Here is a 19,807-nt window from a genome sequence, read left to right on the forward strand (position 1 = left end):
TCTAGATGGCAGACATAGGACTAGGGTTCAGGATGTTACTGGCAAAGACTTAGATCATTAATTTTATGCAAGCAGACTCCCTGGCCAGAGGTAACTTATGTGAAGCTGTAGGTGTAATTTACCATTAGTGCTACTTGCTGATCTTTAATTGCAAATATAATGTGATTAATTTTTACTTTATGACTGCAGGTTCCCAAGGCCTTCGTAAATCTGGTGGATTCCACTGAGCTTGCAACTTTCTCTCTCCCATACCAAGATTACAATAATGCCAGGTAACACAGTTTCCTGTAAATTCTTGACGCTGTCTTCCACTAGTGTGGGACACGTAAATATATGCACATATCAACTTTATAATTGAGGCAGAGTTTTCTGAACAGTTTTTCTGCACTTAATACGAAAACATGTCATAGATTTTAGGTCTCCACTTTGTTTCTGATAAACTCTTTGTCCAAAGCATATTTTTATTGGGAATGATATGTGCTCTTAATCCTGCCAAGTTTAAATATTGCACACTGTGTTTGTGTGGGATTGACCCTGGTCAGCAGCCAGCCTCTTGCTCACTTTCCCCTTTTACCACCCCTGAGCAGGACAGGGGAGAGCACCAAGAAAAACCATGAAATAAAGGAAGTTTAATACATGAAAGAAAGATGGGGGAAATAATTTATGCAAAGGTAATCACCCACCACCTCCCATGACTGAGGCCATATCCAGCCAGTCTGCAAGTAACGGTGACCTTGGAAGCTAAAAGCCCTCTTTTTCTTCCTCTACCTTAGTTGTCATTGCTCAGCATGATGTTACATGGTATGGAGTAATTCCCTTGGCCAGTTCAGGTCAGCTGTGCTAGATGTGCCCCTTCGTAACCTCTTGCCCCATCCCAGCCTACTTGCTGGATGGGCCAAAGTGGGGGAAAAAGAGAAAGCCTCAACACTGCACAAGCACTGTTCAGCAACAGCTAAGGCACTGTTGTGTTATTAACAGTTTTAGCCACAAATCCAAAACACAGCATCATTTGGGCTGCTATGAAGAAAGTTAACTCTATCTCAGCCAGGCCCAGTACTGTGATTATTGTCACAAGACTGCACAGTATAGATATTTCCAGCTCTTTAGTCAGTGCTGCTTCTACCCTGCAACTCTAGAGTCAAAAACTCTAAAAGCTCTTTAAAAGTTTTTGTTTCCAGGTAGCAATGTTCACAAACAGAATAACCTTTAACTGCATTGTTAGGCTGTGTGAAAACTACTACTCAGGCTTAAGGGATGGTATGATGGAGAACATCCAACTTGTCAGTTCCTTATATTAATTGCATGTCTAGATGTTTTCATCCATCTCCCTCTCTCAGTACCTTGTAACAAAAGTGTGAGTAGCTAATGTCCCAATTTAGTATAGAGTAGGAGTGTGCACATGGACAATTATGATGGAGTAGTTTACAGCTCATGAGATTACACTCCATCTTACTCCACAGTATTTTTTTTCCCTTTGCCTGTGGCATAAGACACCATATGTACTAATATAGTCATCCCAAAGTGTTTCACAAGCTTTGCATGTGTACAACCCGGGAGACATTTCATCAGTCAAGGAAGGAATCTGGCTGCTGCATAGCCATGTGCTTAACAATACAGAGGAGAAGTTTTCCTTGTCAAAAGCAATTGCATGGAACATTTTAGCTTATTTTTTCTGCACAGGCACTGAGGGGAAAAATATGAGATAGATAGATAGATAGATAGATAGATTGATAGATGAGAAGATGAGAGGTGAAAAAGATGAATTTAGGAATATGGGCCTTGTCATGTACTGAAGGCCTTAAAAAATAAAACTAAATAATTCTGATTTTTTTTTTCTCTGAGCACTTCTACTTATATCTTCTTTTCAGCTTAAGCAAATTTTCTTTCCTTTCTTCAGCATGCTCTTGGAGCTGCTGAAGTCTTGGAGCTGCTCTTGGAGTTTATCTGGTTGAGCAGTTCAAGCAGTTTGCAAGCCTTGTACTTCAATGTTTGGTAAATTCCTGGGTTCATCTCAGCCTCAGGTCCAGATAGTCTCCTGGATAAGAGTGCTGGCATTTGGATACTTAGTTCTCATTTTGAACTGTGCTTTGAGAGAAAAACATAAGCCCACACTGAAAGATGAAATTTCAAGTGTATAAGAGAATAGTTGCTTGCATTCCCTGTCCCACGTCAGTCAGTACCTAACTTTAGACATTGAAGTTTGGGACAGAATAGGGACTTCAAGTTCTTTCCATTATTAGTTTCTTACTAACTACAAGTGTTGTCTGTACTAGGAGTGCTGTGTGAAACATATTTTAGGCTGTTGTATGTGTGTTCTATGAGAGTCTTCTGTTAGGGTTGGGTAAGATTCTGGTCCAGAGTTAATATTTCTTTCACTCACCGGCAGTGTTAAAAGCACTGTAACGGAAAGGTTCCATTTTATAGATTTAACTAAGTTCTGTGAAAAGGAGAGGGAGTTTGATCCTACTAGGTACTTACTGCTTACATCTGCAAATGCCACAAAATGGTGTCTCAGATTCCAATCCATCCAGGCATTCTCAATTGAGTGTATTTTTGAGGGAACCAGACTGATCTTAAGCAGCCTTCCTGTCTACAGCCTTGGGAGAAGGTCCAAGTTCTCCAACTACCTGCAGAAATATACAGTATGGACATCTCTCCTTGCAAGTCAGAAACTTGACTGAAACAGGTTAGCTGCTTGACAGTGCCTGGCCATCCTCTAACATACATCAGCTGTTGCAGCACTGAGCTTCCATCCACATTTCTAGATTTGTTTTGTTGCCAAATACTAAGGTAGACATTCCAGAGAAAATATTCTCTGTGTGTTCAATTTTCTTATGTGACTGCAGGGGAGGGAAATGTTACAGAACTATTGCAGCTTCTGTTTTAAGCCTGAGCATGCTTTCTAGCCTGTGAGGCCCTATGCTAGTCCAAGTCTGGCATATTTGTTATCTGAATAGTCTTTAAGAAAAACAGAAAAAATCCAAATATCTGCACATGGAATATATATCATTCTATGTTAATATAAAAAATTAGGATGTTCCATGTAGTTTTCTCTCTAGACAACAGTTTAATCTTCAATATGTATTTGTTGTGCTATCTGACTTGTTTATCAAAAACTCATAGTGTCTTTCACATTTTTCATTCTTTTCTGCAGAAATCAGTGCAGCTGTTTTGGTGAATGCTCCATATTAGATGATAACATACTGAGGTGGTCCTATCAGGTATGGCTGTTGCTTGTCTCATATTTCTAGACATGAATATTAATTTTCTAGATTGGACTGAAGTGAGGAGTTAAGGGAGGAATAGCAGTGAGGAAATTGAAAAAGTTGAAGATTTTTCATATCATATCAAAGAAATGATCCATCTTCAGCAGTTACCTGACACATGATTAGAAGACAGAAACTTTCTGTTATGACAAAGGCAGTCATCTTGGAATTCCTTTTAAAAATGTCAGGGGGCAATAAGCATGGCATTTCATTGCCTCACTGACCTTGCTTCTCTTTGAAAGAAAATTATGGTAAATTGGTATGGGTTTCTCACAGCTACAAGGAGTTTCCAATTAAGAAGGTTTTATTAAACTACAGTCTTTGCTCCAGATTTAAAAAATATCATTATTTTGGTTTATTAGGCATGGCAAAAATTTTACTTCACTTTAAGGTCCTGATGAATTGCACATGCACTCTCTACCTGATAATAGTCATCTGATTAAGTGGTTGTCTATTCAGGATGCTTGGGAAAAACTGCTGAAGTCTGAGAGGTATGATCAAAAGGATGACTTCACTGTTGTTCTTCAGCCTTCTCTCCAAGAAAGAAATCTACTGCTCAGACCAGTGAGTAAAGTTGAATTTCTCCATCCTTCCTCAAGTGTTTTTGCTGAAACTGAGTGCAATATTCAGGTGGCTCTTTCCTGTGTAGGCTGTGTGTAGTGCCAGAAGACCAGGGCAGTTAAGCACATGCAGAACACACCTCAGGATCAGACACAGAAGTCCTGAGAGCAGAGCTTCCTTCAGACAATTTCAGTCAGAAATCCTGTTTTGTTTTGATTTTTAATTTTTAATTTTATTTTATTTTTAATGCTGTGTTCTTTGGAAAAATAAAGTTGTAGTGCCTCTGTAGATTAGGGCACAGGTGTCTGGAAACTGACAGTTTTCCCATATCTCTACATTCATCGACTTGTTCATCCCTGATTACATTCATGTGTGTTTGGAAACAAAGACAAAAAGAGGGTAAAAAGAAATATTTAAAAATGGGTAGTGGAAAAAAAAAACAAAACAAAAAAGGCTTTAAAGCTCTATTGGAAAAGAGTTACCTCCTAACAATGAGATGAATGAAATCTGGGAACCTGGGAGTTAGTTTTATCCAGATTTTGTATTGGGCATAGCCAACAGAGAATGAATATAGATATATAGACAGGGTTGCCTGGGATGTCAGACATGATTTTACAGCAGGTGCTCTGTAACAAGAAGTTCAAAGGTCAAGGTTGTCTGTGACCTGGCAATGAAGAGGAAAAATTGCTTACTAGATAATGGTTCTCTCAGAGCAAGGTATCAAAATCTAACATATAACTTTAGGTCATAATCTGTTAAATAAGTTGGTTGTAAGTCATGGGCTGGTTCCTGGGCATCATCACAGCTCCCTGAATGTGTGGTATTTCCATTGCTCACCTCAGCTCAGTATCAGAATAAAATGGACATGGAGAAGAAATTCGTTTCACAGGAAGGTTGGGGTCTTCCTTTGCTGCTGGGTCCTCTCATGCTAGGATTGCTTTGTCCATAATTGGCCCATATGCCAAGGGCAGCCTTTGAACTTTCATGGAATTCTTTTTTCTCTTAGAAAATTGCTCTGTCATCACCTGAGATGCCATCTTATGTCTCTGGTGTATTCTGTATTTCTTCCAACCTGTGGTACCACAAATGTGCAGGCCACCCATATGCAATCTTTCAAACTCTTCCAACAGTCACTTTGATTTAAAAATACGCAAGATCTCCTGACACAAATTCTGTATGATTCCATATTTAAATGCATGTAAGTGCTGGTTAGCAGTGTTCTTTATTTCAAATGATTCATGTGATCACAGCTGCGTGGTTCCTAATCTCCTACACATCACTCCTGTGATTGTGCTTTGCTGTTGCTGCTCTTGTCCTGTTGGTGGGCACTGCTACCTTACAGTAGTAGGTACAGCAATTGCTTAGAAGAACAACATCTGTTCAGTCTTGACACACTATAGCAATTAACAAGATCAGCAACAAGTGGCTTAATGATAGTACCAGAGCTTGATATTCTTGTGGATAAGAATATTATTCTATAGAATGAGATGTTCTGTGGCTGAATGTCTCATCTTTTCATACTCTTAAGCCTTTCCTCATGCTCAAAATGCTTTCTCTTTCAGGGCAGGGATGGTTTCAATACCACGTTGAAGACACAAATAGAAACTCTGGAGGATTATATTTTCATGACTGTTGGCCTCTGGAACAACATGGTAAGCAGTACCATAGACACAGTTTCTTGCTGGATTTAGTGAGGATGCTTGGTAGCAGCTCCACACTGTACAAACTTTGATGGCAAGTAGGGGAGGGGAAGGAAGAATATAGGAAAGAAACATCTCATGGATACCATTCTCATCTGTGAGGAAGGAGGGACTGCTCTGTAATTATGCTAAATGCCCTACACTCCTGAGACAAATCTCTTGCTGTTCTGTGTCTGCTACTTACTCTCAAGAGCTTTTTATAAAGGTTTCAATAGTAGCCTTTTGGGAGGTCACAGGGAGTAAGTGGTCTGTCCCAGACCCTTCTTCTGCTAATCTCACCTCTGTGACAGAGTGGCACAGTGACAAACAGGCTTTTCCCAGTGTGAGAATATAGCAGTCATACTCTTCTGTTTCCCCTGTCCTGTATCCATCCCCCTCTTTACTAATGAGCCTCATAAGGTTGACTCCATCATCCTTCTGCTGATGTTGCTCATACTAAAAAGGCTATAAACAGTCTTAAAGAGCTCCTATTACCTCCTTGAAAAATGGGTAAATGGGTGTCCTACCCATCTGAGGAAAGCCAACAAATGATGCCTTCTAATGGGAGTCAGAGAGTGTCTGAGAGAAACATGGACTCTGAGCGACTCCAGCTTGAACACAATGACCAGTTCTGTAGGTGGCTGCATCCTGCTGCAGCCACTCAGCTTTTGTGAGCATGGCTGAGTGGATGCAAGTACAGCTGGAAGGGTTTGCATTTTAAAATTGATGATGGGGGCATGTAAAGGAACAGGAGTTGGTTTTCAACGTGTGCGAGACAAAAAAGCAGGCACGTGGTTTTGGTCTCACCAGAGCAAAGTAGGATATTACTATGATATCACATTTGGATATGCCCTGATATCGGTTATTTTGTATAAGATGCTGAATTTACTATTCCTTCTGACTCAGAAACTTCCAAAGTTTTCTGGTTTTTTTGCTAATAACTTTTTTGTAGCACATATAATTTATTATTTTTTATTATTTTTTGTAATTAAAAAGAACGTGCAATGGCCAATTAATTTAAAGACAAAAGACTTAATTTTTTGGCTTGTTTTACAATCCACATGTCCATAAGATTTTCATTTGAGAGCAACTGCTATTCCTGTGTCTGTCCAAATTATCCTAAACATGAAGATAAAAAACCCCTTTTGCTGCAACCATCCTTTCTCTAGTAAATCATGTTTAAAAATCCATGCAGATTGGCACATTGTTGTTTACTTTTATGCTAATTCTGGCACTATAATACTGTTGTAGCCGTGATCATTTAAAGAAGCAGGATTTGCAGGAGAAGGCTTTTATTCAACCAGGTGATACAGCTAGAAAAATACTGCAATTGTTCTAATTAAAGATGTTATTTTTAGTTAAAGTTAGTAGGACTTCAGTCGGTTAGTAGGAGCCAAAGAGTTAAAATCTGATCAGCTATTGAAGGCCTAACCTTGGAACAAACATGTTGCATCCAGTTATCTACTTTGCTGTTATCATTACCCATGATGATGTCAAAGTTCCTTCTCAGTTCATCTATCATAAAATAGATGCTATGATAAGATCCACCTTGGTTTTGTCGTTGTTTTTCCTTGGCCTCCCTAGACAATTAGTTTCACAAGTCAAATGAGCAAAGCAGGCACCAAAAAGTCAAATTCCTGATCTGTGAATTAAACATTCTCTCTGTTTCTGGCAGTACTCTGTTAAGAAACCGAGCAGGCTAATTGGCTGTATCTTGGTGTCCCCACTGGTGCTGGAGATATTTAGCTAGGTCACATGATTACCATTACTTAAACCTGATCTGTAAGACACCAGAAAGTGGTGGTGTCTCCTTACTTGGCTTTTTGGAGTTCAATTTTTGCAGAATGCCAGTGCTAGGCATCTTGAATGTGCACACAGGGAGCTGTGATAGTATCATCGCCATTCTGAAGAGCTGTGTTGCCTTCTTCAAATCCAGGCTCCGTAGAAGGATATTTCTCTTTTGAAGTTTACTAGCTCATACAAACACACTCAAATGACCCAGTACAGATTTCTCTTTCCTGCCCCCTCAAATTTTTACACTTAGGTTGCAACAAAATCCTTTGGCGGGTTATTTTATTTTTTTTTCCTCAGCTTCTGACAGAAAGAAGAGCCTTCCTTTTTCTCCTTTTCTACATAGACTTTTTTTTGTCTCCTAGTCATTGTCCTTCAGCATCCCATTCTTTGATGTGTTACTCTATTCTTGTCACTTCAGCTGCTATGAACATTTTGAGGAAACAGCAGAGGTGAAGAAGTAGAAGCAAAATGAAGTGGTATTTTTAAAGATGGCTTTTAGGGCCAGATACCTAGTCTTGGGCAGAGAGTATGCTGGGCATGGTAATTGAGCAAGGTAATTGTCATAAAAGAGAGAAATACCAACTTTATTTCAGTGTCTTTCCTCAGGGTAAGCTCATCCCTCCAGCAGGGGTATAGCCTAGGTGAGCTGGAGGAAGAGCAAAATGTGGCAAAATAACATCTTGCTATTGGTTGAAGCAAGACTACAAGAATGGCAGTGTCCCCCTCAAAACTCCCTTTCCATTCTGTTTTGATGCCTCCTCTTTGATTTAGTGGACTTTTCTTACTACAGCTGGCAATCACCAGAAAGACACCTCTCTGGGTAGGTTCCTTACCTGCCTGTGGTGTACTCTGCCATGATGTAAAAACAAATGATATGAAAGATGTTTTCAGTGTAAAGCACACTGGCAGGTAAAGGTCACTCTAGTTCTACTGGAAGGTCAGCCAATAGTTTATGTTGACTGCCTTAAAAACCAATCAACCCTAAATCAAACCAATCAACCCCCAGTGCAGTATTGGGAACTGATAGGACATCAGCCTCATGATTTGTTGAGCAGCAAACACAGCAGAATGAGGACATTCCCAAGATCTGAAACCTTGATTTTGAGTATTGGTACCAGTCTCTGTCTTGGAAGGATTACCTGCTTATTGGGCAAAGGGCAAAACCTTGAAAATCTAGTGGCAACCAACAGCTGGACTGCTCTCCAATCTGGCTGAGAAGAAGCTGAGCTAGCAGTTGCTAAGGACTTGTCCTAGGCGTGGCTGGATATTTTACCAAAATATTTGTAGCTGTCTAGAAGTAATTCTATTCATATATGAAGCACATCAGGGAACAATCAGCAAAATGACACTGGGTAACTAGGAAAAGCTGTGAGAGGTTGGTTGTTGACTTGGACAGCTTTGATGTTTACCATAGAGAGTCTGATTGATCAGTTTGGCAAATGCCTACAATTTTACCTCTGGAAATATATCTGGGGGTAAAGCTCCTTTCTTGTGTATAAGGATCTTTGACAAGAAGCTCTTGCATTTGAGATTCTACTCTGTAACATAAAAGGCCACAAAAAAACTCTCCTGCAATCAAGACAAACACAAATCAAGCAAGGACCTGAATGGGAACAGCACTTCAGGAGTCTGCCCGTGCCTCTTTTCTGTGGTCAGGGGTTTGTGCTGATTTTGAAACTACTGCAGTTGCAGAGCAGACTTGCACACTAACCATCCTGCACAACAAATGTGCTAGAATTCAGGGGATGTTTTGGCTGACCACGAGGCAGACTTGGTGCCTGATTTCCTGACCTCAGGACCTCGCAGCTCTTCTGCATGGGAGCTGTCATTCTCTGCTGGTAGAACAGTGTCTCTGAGCCATCTGGAATGAATTGCCTCCTGGAGAAATTAGTTCTCATTGCCCAGCTCCCAACAAAATACAAATGTCTATTGCTTATTTGAAATTAATTCCTAGCCAAGAAATACCATAATTGTTCCATGTTCTGTGGGATCATTCTGTGCTGGAATAAGAATACTTCCTTTTAAGAATGTCCTTAAATAGCTACTTTGTTTTGTCCTAGGAGAATGGGACAGTACCAGTTTTCAATATATCTTTTCTCGGAGTTTTGTTATTTTGCATGTTTCAGGGGTATTCCTTTTATTCCTATCTCTCTCTCTTAAAAAAAAAATAAATGCAGACTCTGTTGCTTCAAATGCTTCTTTGAAAGGCTATTTAGCTTTGTAAACCTCCTCTCTATTCCTCTAAATTTTTCCATTATTTTCATTGAATAAACTACCAAAGCTGAATATAACATTCCTGCACAGAATGTGTTTATGACTTCAAACCCATTACTGCTGTATTTTTTGGTGCCTTTCACCCCATTTCTTCTGTAGTCTGCTGGTTCTGGCAGAAGATCCACTGAGGAATCTAAAACAGTGGCCAGCCCCTTTGAGTGTGACTGCATTTTCATTAGCACTCAGCAAGGTGCCTGAACAGATGAACTAATTCTTTGTAATACTCACCACTTCATGCTGTCAGTATTGAGTTTTGTATCATTCCATAATTTTCCAATAACAGCAATCCCTTTTCCATCTTGTTAGAAGATGACCAACAAATATACGTACTGTCAAGCTTCTGTGCACTGTTGGAATGTACCTTTTTATGTTATCTAACAGGTATGGAAATGTAGATAAGGAAACATTCTGGTTGATGGAATAAATCAGCAAGCTGCTAGTTGCACAGGCTACCACCACCAGAGGACTGGTGCATGACCTTAATGTGTTCTGACTCTGCTGCAAAATGAATTTGTAGCAGAGGAAACACATAAAGGTAGTACTGGTAAGACAGTGGAAAAAAAAGTTAATGCAATGTGAATATGTCACCAAATTGTAGATTTTTAGTTTTCTATTTATACTGGGGATTTTGTACTTTCTGAGGTAAAGTGATGTAAATTTACCCAAGTCATCAGTCTATAATCTGAGTTAAAGCTGTGTTTTCCAAGGACTTTCAGTAATGCCATTTTTTATTTTAAAATTTCAATCTACTCAAGAGTTACTTTTCCTCTGGTACAAAACTCTTCAGTTTCTTTATACTTATATATGAAAGCTATTAAATGTAGAAATCTGCCTTTCTCATATGTTCATAAGAATGGTTTCATAACCTAGGAGAGGACAAAAAATGTGTGGTAGATGGGGCCTGTGAGGACAGACAGACTGCTGAAAAGTTGTTGCCTGACAGTGAGCTGTAGGAACTCAGCTTTTTTACTTTTTCACACTCATTTCCCAGCTGGGAATTAAAACTGGCTTGGAAATCTCAGCGAAGTTACCGATATAGATAAATACTCATCAGAAACAAAGCAAATTTTTAAATATACTTAGGAACCTGATGAAAAACTCCAGGAACTAGAGCCTTTGTATTGCTGCCACTCTCCCTCCCTCCCCTCCCCCACAGAGCAAGTGTAAAATTCCTCTGTTCTCTCCCTTTCCAGATGGAGCCAGTTGGCTGGAAGCAGCCTTACAATTTCACAAAAATGCTTCAGGTCCGGTGTCCATCACAGGTAAATGGGTTTCCTTATAACTGAAATTTTATTTGCTAGTTGTAGGATTTCCAAGTTTTCAAATACTGTTGTTACCTTCTGAATTCTTGGGAATGTGCACTTAACCAAAATATTGCACTGTTAAAACTTCAGTGTTTTTTAAGTTCAATGACACAGACACTTCATTTTATAAAGATGAGATTCTGAAAAGGAGAATTTTGAAAAAAATTCAGTCAAATCATCTTACTGTGTCAGATGTTTTTTTCTTCAAAACATAACTAGCTAATCTGAATATAATAATTGTGGATATCAGGGATATAAGTATTATAGTCTGTGTCAGCAATGAAATTGAATCTGCATATTTTATACAATTCAGCTTTTCTGTGATTTGACTCTGTCTGCTTACAGGTTTAATCATTTTATTCCCAGGAGCTGTCAACAGTCCAGTAGTGTCTTCAGGCTCTCAAAGAACAAGTTCTTGAATATTTTTGCATTTAAACTCTGACTTAAATTTGATAGTGATAAAACATTACTGACATTCAAAAGCTTCACTAAACAGCAATTAAAGCATCAAAGAAATTCAATTTTGTGTTTTGTTTGATGTTAGGCTTAAGGCAAGAGGTGGTGTTGTGCCTAGAGCATAGAAGGTTTTAATTTTCAGGTCTAACCTGGTTTACTTCAGTAGTGCAATGTTAATTGAAAAATTCATCTGTAAAGATTTTCTTCTCTTGGAAAATCTAGCCAGCAGACTTCAACATCAGCTGTCTGTGTTTCCACCAGCATTAGTAAATGTACTCTCTTCACTCTGCAGGAAAATCCATATTTGTTTACATATAGAAATAGCAACTACTCATCTTCCCTGGAGACATCAAACACCAAGGAAACATCTCAGGTACAGTAGGACTGTTGCATCATATGGACTGAGTACATTCCAGGGATTGGGGCAGGTGGGTGAGAGTGTGTTGCAGCCCAAGTAAACAATGATGCTTAGGAAAACTAAATACAAAGCTCCAGCTCTGTATTTCCATGCTTGGCTTTATAGTCAGATGCACATTTGTAGATTTTGTAGAGTGTGATTTAAGGGAGATGTTTTCCTAAACTAAGCCTTGCATTCACTGTTAAGAAACTTTTAAAACATGGTAACAGTATTAATTTCCCTGGGATATTAGACAGTGAAAATGGGGCCATTAAATCCTACTGTGGAAGAAACTAGATCAGATCAGCATGACACCACTGTGTGGGGCTGATTTCATCTCATTTATGCCTTACTAAAACTGAAGAAAAATGATTTTTTCATTTTTTGTTTTTTTGAAATAGTTGCAGTTGTGATGTGCTTTTTTGTACTCTAATTCTAAGCATAACTTAGAGCTCCCAAGCAGTTAGAGGGAGGTGATAATGGTAATTTTCCTCTTCATGACTCAGAATACAGTTTCAAAGCCATATCTGCACTCAAGATGGCCTATACCTCATTGGAATAGTTAGACACATTTCTCTTCTCATTTTAATATAGTTACCTATCTGTTTCATTATTTATCCAAGGTGTATAGACCTCTGCAGGGGGCAATGGTACCTACCACTCTGATTTTGGGAAGTAGCTATGATTTAGGAGGCAAGACATTGTGTTATGCTTGTGGGTTGTTTCTTTTAAAGTAAAAAACAAAAAACAACCAAACCAGAAAACAACCCAAAAACAACAAACCAAAATGGGAGCAATGGGGGTAGCACACACAAGTATCTTTTCCTTAAGGAATTCTGTGAAGAGATTTGAAGTAAATACATATTCCTGACTCTTCTGCAATGGTCTGCTCTGGTAGACAGTCAGTCTTTACCAGCAGTAGACCTTGAAGGTACTTCTGTCAGTAGGCCAAAAGAGCCAGGAGAGAAAATCCCTGGATGCATGGAGAGGGCTGCATGTGGGAAAGCCAGACAGGCTCATGGCAAAGGTATAGTTCTGTGCTGGGGTGTTCCAGGGATGTGCAAAAGATTTCTCACAAAAGGCTGCAAGCTCACCTAGCTCAGAGTATGTGGGCATAAGATGTTTCATAGCTGAACACAGCATGGCAGGCAGGTTGAAATTACTGGGCCCCCTTTTTGGCAAGAGCCATGCTGCACCATGTGGCCATGCAACTTCTGAGCAGACTGAGCTTGTGTCTGTCTTCATGGGGCAGTTGCAGGCATGGCCTGGAGTCAGGATAAGCTGGGCAGATGTATATAAGGTATGTGAAATTCCTTAATCTAATGTTCTGAGACATAAATGGTTTATCATGACCAGAGTGTAGTGGGTCTGATGTGAAGTCTTGCCCTGTCTGCCTTTGCAGGAGAGAAGTTATGGAACAAATATTCCTTGTCTTGACCAGGATCCCTCTGATTCAGTTCCAGTTTCAGGTACACTCCTGTGCACTTTTCATTGTAGAGCTCTTTTGTTTAGTGATAGGAAGGGAACAGGAACTGGGTTTTTTTAGGAAAGGTACACTTTTCTTCTAAGCACTGCACACTATTGACTGTGGCTTTTAAGATCCTTTGTGGAACAATTTAAGCAGTTGTAGGATGCAAATTCTCCCTCAAGGATGATGAAAGCTTATGCAACTGCACCTTTCATGTAGAAACTAAGAAGTGACAGTGGATAAGACGGGAGGCAGTTGTGTACTTCAGTTGCAGGGGTGATAAAACTATGCATGAAGGAGGGGCTCTTGTCAGTGCAGCCTGAGTTGTAAAAAGCCACAGAGATTCCTGTCAATGAGTGAGTTTTTTTGCTTCCTTCAGAAGCTGAGGTTGTCCCAGAATTTCTACCCTATTCTGACACCAGAGTTGTGCCTGTTTTTCAGTCATTTTCACTGCTTAAAAGGAATCTGATTAAGCACAGATGCAAGATGGAAAGCTTACTGCCTCCTTTGTCACTGTAGCTAATGCCCAGCTATAGTACAAAGAATGATTTCTGATTTGATGCCTGTCAGTGTTTTATTCTGAGCTGATGCTGACATGAATATTAAAGTAATGTCTTTGCAATATTTTATGCTTATTCTTAGGAAAATTTCTGGTAACCATCACAATTTGAATTTTTCTTACTTTGCCTTTCCCCTTACACTGTTTTTTATTTTATTAGTTCATAATTTGAAACCAGCTGATATTCGGGTAATTGCTGCCCTGGGAGATTCAATCACAGTAAGTAAAGGTTACTGGTTAACCATCATTAAAACAAATAATGAAAAAGCATTTATGAGTTTTTAACCTGAGAAGTAGAATACACACAGCTACACCCCGTAGCCAATCATATTTTTCACATATTCTTTTCCTGACTCCACCTTGACTTGCTGGTAACCAGATCAGGAGTCTAACCTGAGTGTATAGTTCCCATTTAAAGTTCAAAATGCCACAATAGGAAGAACTTCAAGATTAGATTACATTGCAGCAAAACCAGCCTGCTAGAGTTGACTTGCAACAGTTGCTTTTCTTTATTGATTCTAGATAGCTCCCAAGGTACTCACCTTCAGATCTTTTAGTAAATAGTGTAAATAGAAAGAACAAACTCTGCAGCTGATTGTGTGTGTGTATATATAAGTATATATATATATATATATATGATATGATATGATATATATAGATATGATCATACCAAAGCCTAAAAAGCCATGTCTATTTATACTAACTAAATATTTGTGTAAAATTGTAATAGATCATCAGGTGTGTCTTGACAAATTTATTAGCACTATTCCTGGAACTATGTAAACTTGTTACCCTTGCCTAGCTGTAATTCTCCAGTCAGTGATGACTGCTTCACAGCTCATATCATAATTCATGTTTCTTATGTGTTCTGTGCTAATTACCACATTAAATCCTTGTAGTCTCCTTTCTTGGGAAAACTTAAATAGGGAAGACATAGAATCACTGTACCACTTTTTAATGTGTGGAGCATTATTATAAATTATTCATTCAGGACCATTGCTATGTTATTTATTCCTTGTGTATATTTAGAATTACATGAATATTTAGAACATTCTCAACCGATTTTTCCCCACTTGATCTAATCACGAAGTTGATAGAAGAGGCTAATTCACTGAAACAGAGTTAAAATACCCTCAGTCCTTGATCCTCTTGAAACCAGGATCTGTTATATTTTGGGAAAATGACATGGCTTGCTTCATTAACATCTTCTTTAATTACTTTCACTAGGATCAGCCAGAGCACTAGTTACTGTAGCAATTCATATTTTCTGAAGGTGAACTCTTCTTTTCTGCTTCCAGGCAGGTAATGGGGCAGCATCCAAACCCTATGATGTTCTGGATGTCCTGACTCAATACCGAGGTCTTTCTTGGAGGTGAGTCCCAATAATTCCCCTCCAATAGGAATGAACCCATATTCTTGGGTTTTGTTATATATAGGGTTTTTTTTTGTTCCAAGTGGAGGCTTGTGGAGAGCAAATTTGACTTTACGTTTTGCAATTGTGCTTTTACTGATGAGAAATAAAATATTCAAACTGGTGCCTGTCATTTAAAGGACAATGTAGCATGGCTAGAATAGGCCTGGATATGCCAAAGAAATGAGGTCCTTGTTAAGATGGTCCCTTTCTCCTGTTATGGTTGTAGCTATTGTAAAAGGGGCTGCTAGACTCCAGTGGCATTGCACCATTTCTGTCCCTGCTCTTTCTCTATCCTGTCTGCTCTTCTCTACTGTGATCCACATCACCTATTTGTCTCATATTAAATCTATGAAAAGCCACAATGGGATCTTCTTTTGCTGCTGCTGTTTCATAAACAGTATCTATTTCCTTGACCCTTTCCCAGTATTGCTTACATCATGCAGAACACTTTATTGATTATGAGTCAGTGGAGACTTTTACACATGCAGCATTTTGTTTAGGTCAAAAAGCCATTCTGAAGAAAGGCAACTATGTTCTATTATTCTGCAACTGCATTACTTAACACTAAACCTGTCAGGCTGTTTTTACAATTCGTAATTTTTAATCCATCTCAAATGTTGCAGCTCTATAAGAGCTTTAAACAGGGACTAGAGTACTTCAAAATACTCCATTCCAAATTAAATGGGTGCTATAGAGATGTTTTAAGACAAACATTTTATATTTTGAGCTTTGATAAAATTCTTCTGACATTTGGAGGGAAAAGTATCCTAGCATACTCTACAGCCTGAAGGAGGGCAAAGAGCATCCAGACATACAGTGAATTTTATCACTCTAGTAGTATTTTTCCAGTTGGGTGAAATGGGGGGGAAAGTATTGAGTATACTTATCACTGTGAAATACATGCTTTTAGACCTTGTTGTTATGGATACAAAGGATTTGCCAACTAAAAATGGAAGTAATAAATGCTTTAATAGGAACGAGAATAGCAAAGAGCAGCTTTTAAAAATTCTCAGTTCTTTCAGGTAGGTTTAAACACATCAGAGAATTGAAAGGGCAGTTTGTGTATAGGGCTTCTAATTATAATGGTTATGACAGACTGGTTTTGTGACCCCATTGGTATGCACACAAAGAGCTTGTTTTGATTTAGTGCAATCACCAGATAATGTGCTGTGTATATGTACAAAAACCCCATGAGGGGGAGCTGCCTTACCGAGTCCATCATGTCTTGGAACCCTTTTTCTTCTTTCTTTTTAACAGTGTTGGAGGAAATGAAAACATAAGCACTGTCACAACACTAGCAAGTAAGTGCCTTTTCCTCTAGACTTGATAACTATCTCAAGCTCTTTATTAACATAGCTGTTGTTCTAAAAGACAGGAAGAAAGATTACACTGTGTAGCAGACAGAAGCAATCCCTTTGTATTCGATGTCCACTGCTGAGTAAAAGTTGTGGAACAACCAGGCTGTAATTTGCTGTGCATGACTTAACTACATATGTTGTAATTTCTAGGGGTTTGTTGTTTTAGTATTCTTCTGCTGATTACAGTTCTGTCAAAAATGTGTTGGGGATAGATGAATCAAATATCTTAGATCATAGCCTAAAGAAACTATTTTGACTGTTTGGAAAAGTTATTTTAGGCCAGACCAGAGTCATGTTACAAGATCAGATTATATGTGGTTTTTAGAGGTGTTTGTAAACTAAGATCTAAAAGGGCATCTTAAGTCTTTGGGGTTGATGCATCTGGGGAAAGAGGGCTAAAGGGTTTTGTTCCAGCCCATCTGCAGGTCGAGTATGACAGCATGAGAGTCTGCTGCCTGAGCATAGGGTTACTCAGCCTCACCTTCTGGGCAAAATGGGATGGCTAGCCATGATCACGTTACATTAAGAGATATATAAATTAATGAAAATCAAAAAACTTGAGGGCAAGGAAGTATTTGTATGGTGACAAATCACCATTTTTATTATACTTCAAGGTTAATTTTTTGATAGGCATCTCCTAAAGCTTTTAAATTAACTTTTACTAAGGTCTAATTTCTACAACCTCATTTGCTACCTGCTGAAGTAAGCAACATTTCATCCCACTGTGTTTTTCTGCAGACATTCTTCGTGAGTTCAACCCATCCCTGGTAGGATATTCCACTGGGAAAGGAAAGGAGACTTCAAAGAATGCTGCATTCAACCAAGCTGTTGCAGGGGATCATGCAGAGTAAGAGAAAAACTGTTTTAACTTTAATACAAGGTTTATTTTTCTTTAAAACTCAGTTCTAGCTAAAAAACCCCAAACCCTGGACATTTGCAGGACTGCAGAAAGGCTGATAGGCGAGTACAAATGTATTTCTTTAGCTTATCTCTAGCTTGAAGGCCAAGAAATGTGATGGGAACTTTGCTCGTAATCTTTGTCAAATAAATTGCCAGCAAAAGTAATGTTTTCTCTAGCATTTTCAACCAAGAAACACAAAACACTTTCCAAGCACTACCTGGAAAGCTTCTTCACATCCCTATTGAGACGCAGAAAAAACTATCCCTGTCTTGTAGGATGTATATTCAAACCCCCTTGTCAGCAGGACCAAAAGTTTGTGTTGAGAAATTAAGACAGAGAAAATTACTTCTGGTCAGTTTGTGGCAGAGCAGGGAATTACCTAGAGACTACTTTGTTCAGTCTTCAGTGAAATTCATATAATATCTTTTCTCTTGGGAAAACTTTTTATGAGACACACATCAGTGGGTTGAGGCCATGTAATTACATTGATGGATACATGTATGTGGTGATACGTGTATCAATAGCATCTGTCTCATGCTGGCAAGGAGCAAAGTGCATTTATTTTATGGCAGTACAGGGTATTTTCTATATAGTTTGTAAAGATATACCTATGCAGGTTTGAAAAGTGGTGAAGTGTCTGTTGAATGCCAATTCTTTTCTTATTATTTTTTTCAAAAGACAACTTCCTTTGTATCATACCTCTCATTCAGAGAAAACTGAACATTCTAGATTTTTGTAACCATGATATGAGGGATGTCCATTTATCAGCTTCCCTCTTTGCTTTGCTGTCCATGCAGGATTTCTTTTGCATTTTTATTATTTAACTTTTATGATTTTATTTTACTTTTATTTTTAGGAATGTTCCTGCACAGGTCAGAAGACTGGTGGACCTAATGAAGAATGACACCGTAAGTCTGATAAGTCGTAAGAAAGATGAAATAATGTGGCATCATAAGTTTCTAACAGACCAGCAGCAGATGCCAAACATTAAAGCTATGGTACAAACAGTGTACCATGTAATCCACAGTGCAGAGTATGAGTCTGTACAAAATAATCTATAGCCTTTTCTTAAGAGCTTGTACCAGCATGTGATAGGTACTATCAAACCCCGATAAGTATTGTAATCTTATCAATTTTATCACAAGTGGAGGGTAAATTCAGTGCCATTGCTTCCCCTCCCAACCTGCGTCACCCTGTAAGATGACAGAACTTTTTCCCTGTAAGGATTTTGCTTTCCTGCTTGTAACTGTCTTGTAAGCACTTGATTTTATCAGCAGTATAATATGTCCTAGGATGCTGAGGGCAAGCTTTACATGTGAAAAATTGTGTGAAGTGAGGAATGAACTTGTTTTCTTTAAAACCAATATGGTCCATTTTTTCAGTCATCAGCAGATGAGCATTTGTGGTTGGGAATTATTTGATTAATGTTCTGTAAAACACATATCAGGCTGAGGATTGTTTGCATATTTTTCACCTCAACTACTACTTTGAATGTTTGCTATTTGTAATTTGACAAATGTGCTGTGCAATCAGTGACCTAAGTTACATGATATTATTTTGGCTTTCCAGTTGAGCATTTGGAAAGCGGTGTAAAAACCTCTAAGGTAGCTATGTGCATGTCTAGGATAAATACTCTGGTAAATATGTATTGGCACTAATATTTGCAGTACCTTCCTTTTTGGTTTACTTTCTTGTAAACAAGGTTTCACTGTGGTTATATCTGAAATGAGATTAAAGGGGATAGCAACTAACAAGCAGCTGAATGGGTTTCATTCAAATAATTCAAGGCTTCTGGTACTACTTGGTCATGTTTATCAGCTTGGAAGCATCACACAACAAATTGGCTCTTCTTATTGCAAGTTCCTCTTTTCATTTAACTTAAAAACTTCTAACTAGAAAGAATGTTCACATATCACATAGCTCAAAGATCTTTGTTTTAAGTGCTCTCTTGGTTTTTTGGGTTTTTTTTCCTTTATCTTTTTAAAATACATGTTTAGAGCAGGAGAAAAAAATTTCCCTCTTTTTATTTGGGTAAGTATATTTTGAGACTGAACTGCAAACAGTATCTTTACCAGATGGAATATGTCTCCTTCTGCATTTGAGGACAGATATTTGTGAACCACTTGAGGCTAATAGACTATTGCTCTTTTTCTTAGGGGTGTTTTGCATGTAAATTAAAGAGTTAGGGTACTGAATACCCCATCAGCTGCATGGTACTAAGTATATTGGAACCTCTCCTCAAAGCTAGGAAGGTATGCATTTACTGAGGCCTGATTTCCTTGCATTAGCTGGCCCTTTGCAAAATTCTTCCAGAGGAAAAATAGTATAATTTTTTACCAGAATTGTTAGACAGTTAATATTGCCCCTATATTCTTT

General features: G+C 38.5%; 1 protein-coding gene across 4 annotated transcripts in view; it reads left to right on the plus strand.

Moving 5' to 3' along the window:
• The window catches only part of PLB1 (phospholipase B1), a 79,968-nt gene that overhangs the window by 14,474 nt on the left and 45,687 nt on the right, over nt 1-19,807 (plus strand). For all 4 annotated transcript variants that reach the window (XR_011724997.1, XR_011724998.1, XM_071739408.1 and 1 more), the window contains exons 12-23: nt 190-272; nt 3,155-3,221; nt 3,726-3,830; nt 5,390-5,479; nt 10,768-10,836; nt 11,627-11,707; nt 13,134-13,200; nt 13,919-13,977; nt 15,057-15,130; nt 16,430-16,473; nt 17,269-17,377; nt 18,288-18,339. Coding sequence is in view for 2 of the 4 variants with exons in the window: in XM_071739408.1 (XP_071595509.1) it covers nt 190-272; nt 3,155-3,221; nt 3,726-3,830; nt 5,390-5,479; nt 10,768-10,836; nt 11,627-11,707; nt 13,134-13,200; nt 13,919-13,977; nt 15,057-15,130; nt 16,430-16,473; nt 17,269-17,377; nt 18,288-18,339 (900 nt within the window). In the remaining 2 variants the exon portion in view is untranslated. The remainder of the gene's footprint in view (nt 1-189; nt 273-3,154; nt 3,222-3,725; nt 3,831-5,389; nt 5,480-10,767; nt 10,837-11,626; nt 11,708-13,133; nt 13,201-13,918; nt 13,978-15,056; nt 15,131-16,429; nt 16,474-17,268; nt 17,378-18,287; nt 18,340-19,807) is intronic.

This window comes from Heliangelus exortis, chromosome 3 (genome assembly GCF_036169615.1).
Source record: "Heliangelus exortis chromosome 3, bHelExo1.hap1, whole genome shotgun sequence".
NCBI lineage: Eukaryota > Metazoa > Chordata > Aves > Apodiformes > Trochilidae > Heliangelus > Heliangelus exortis.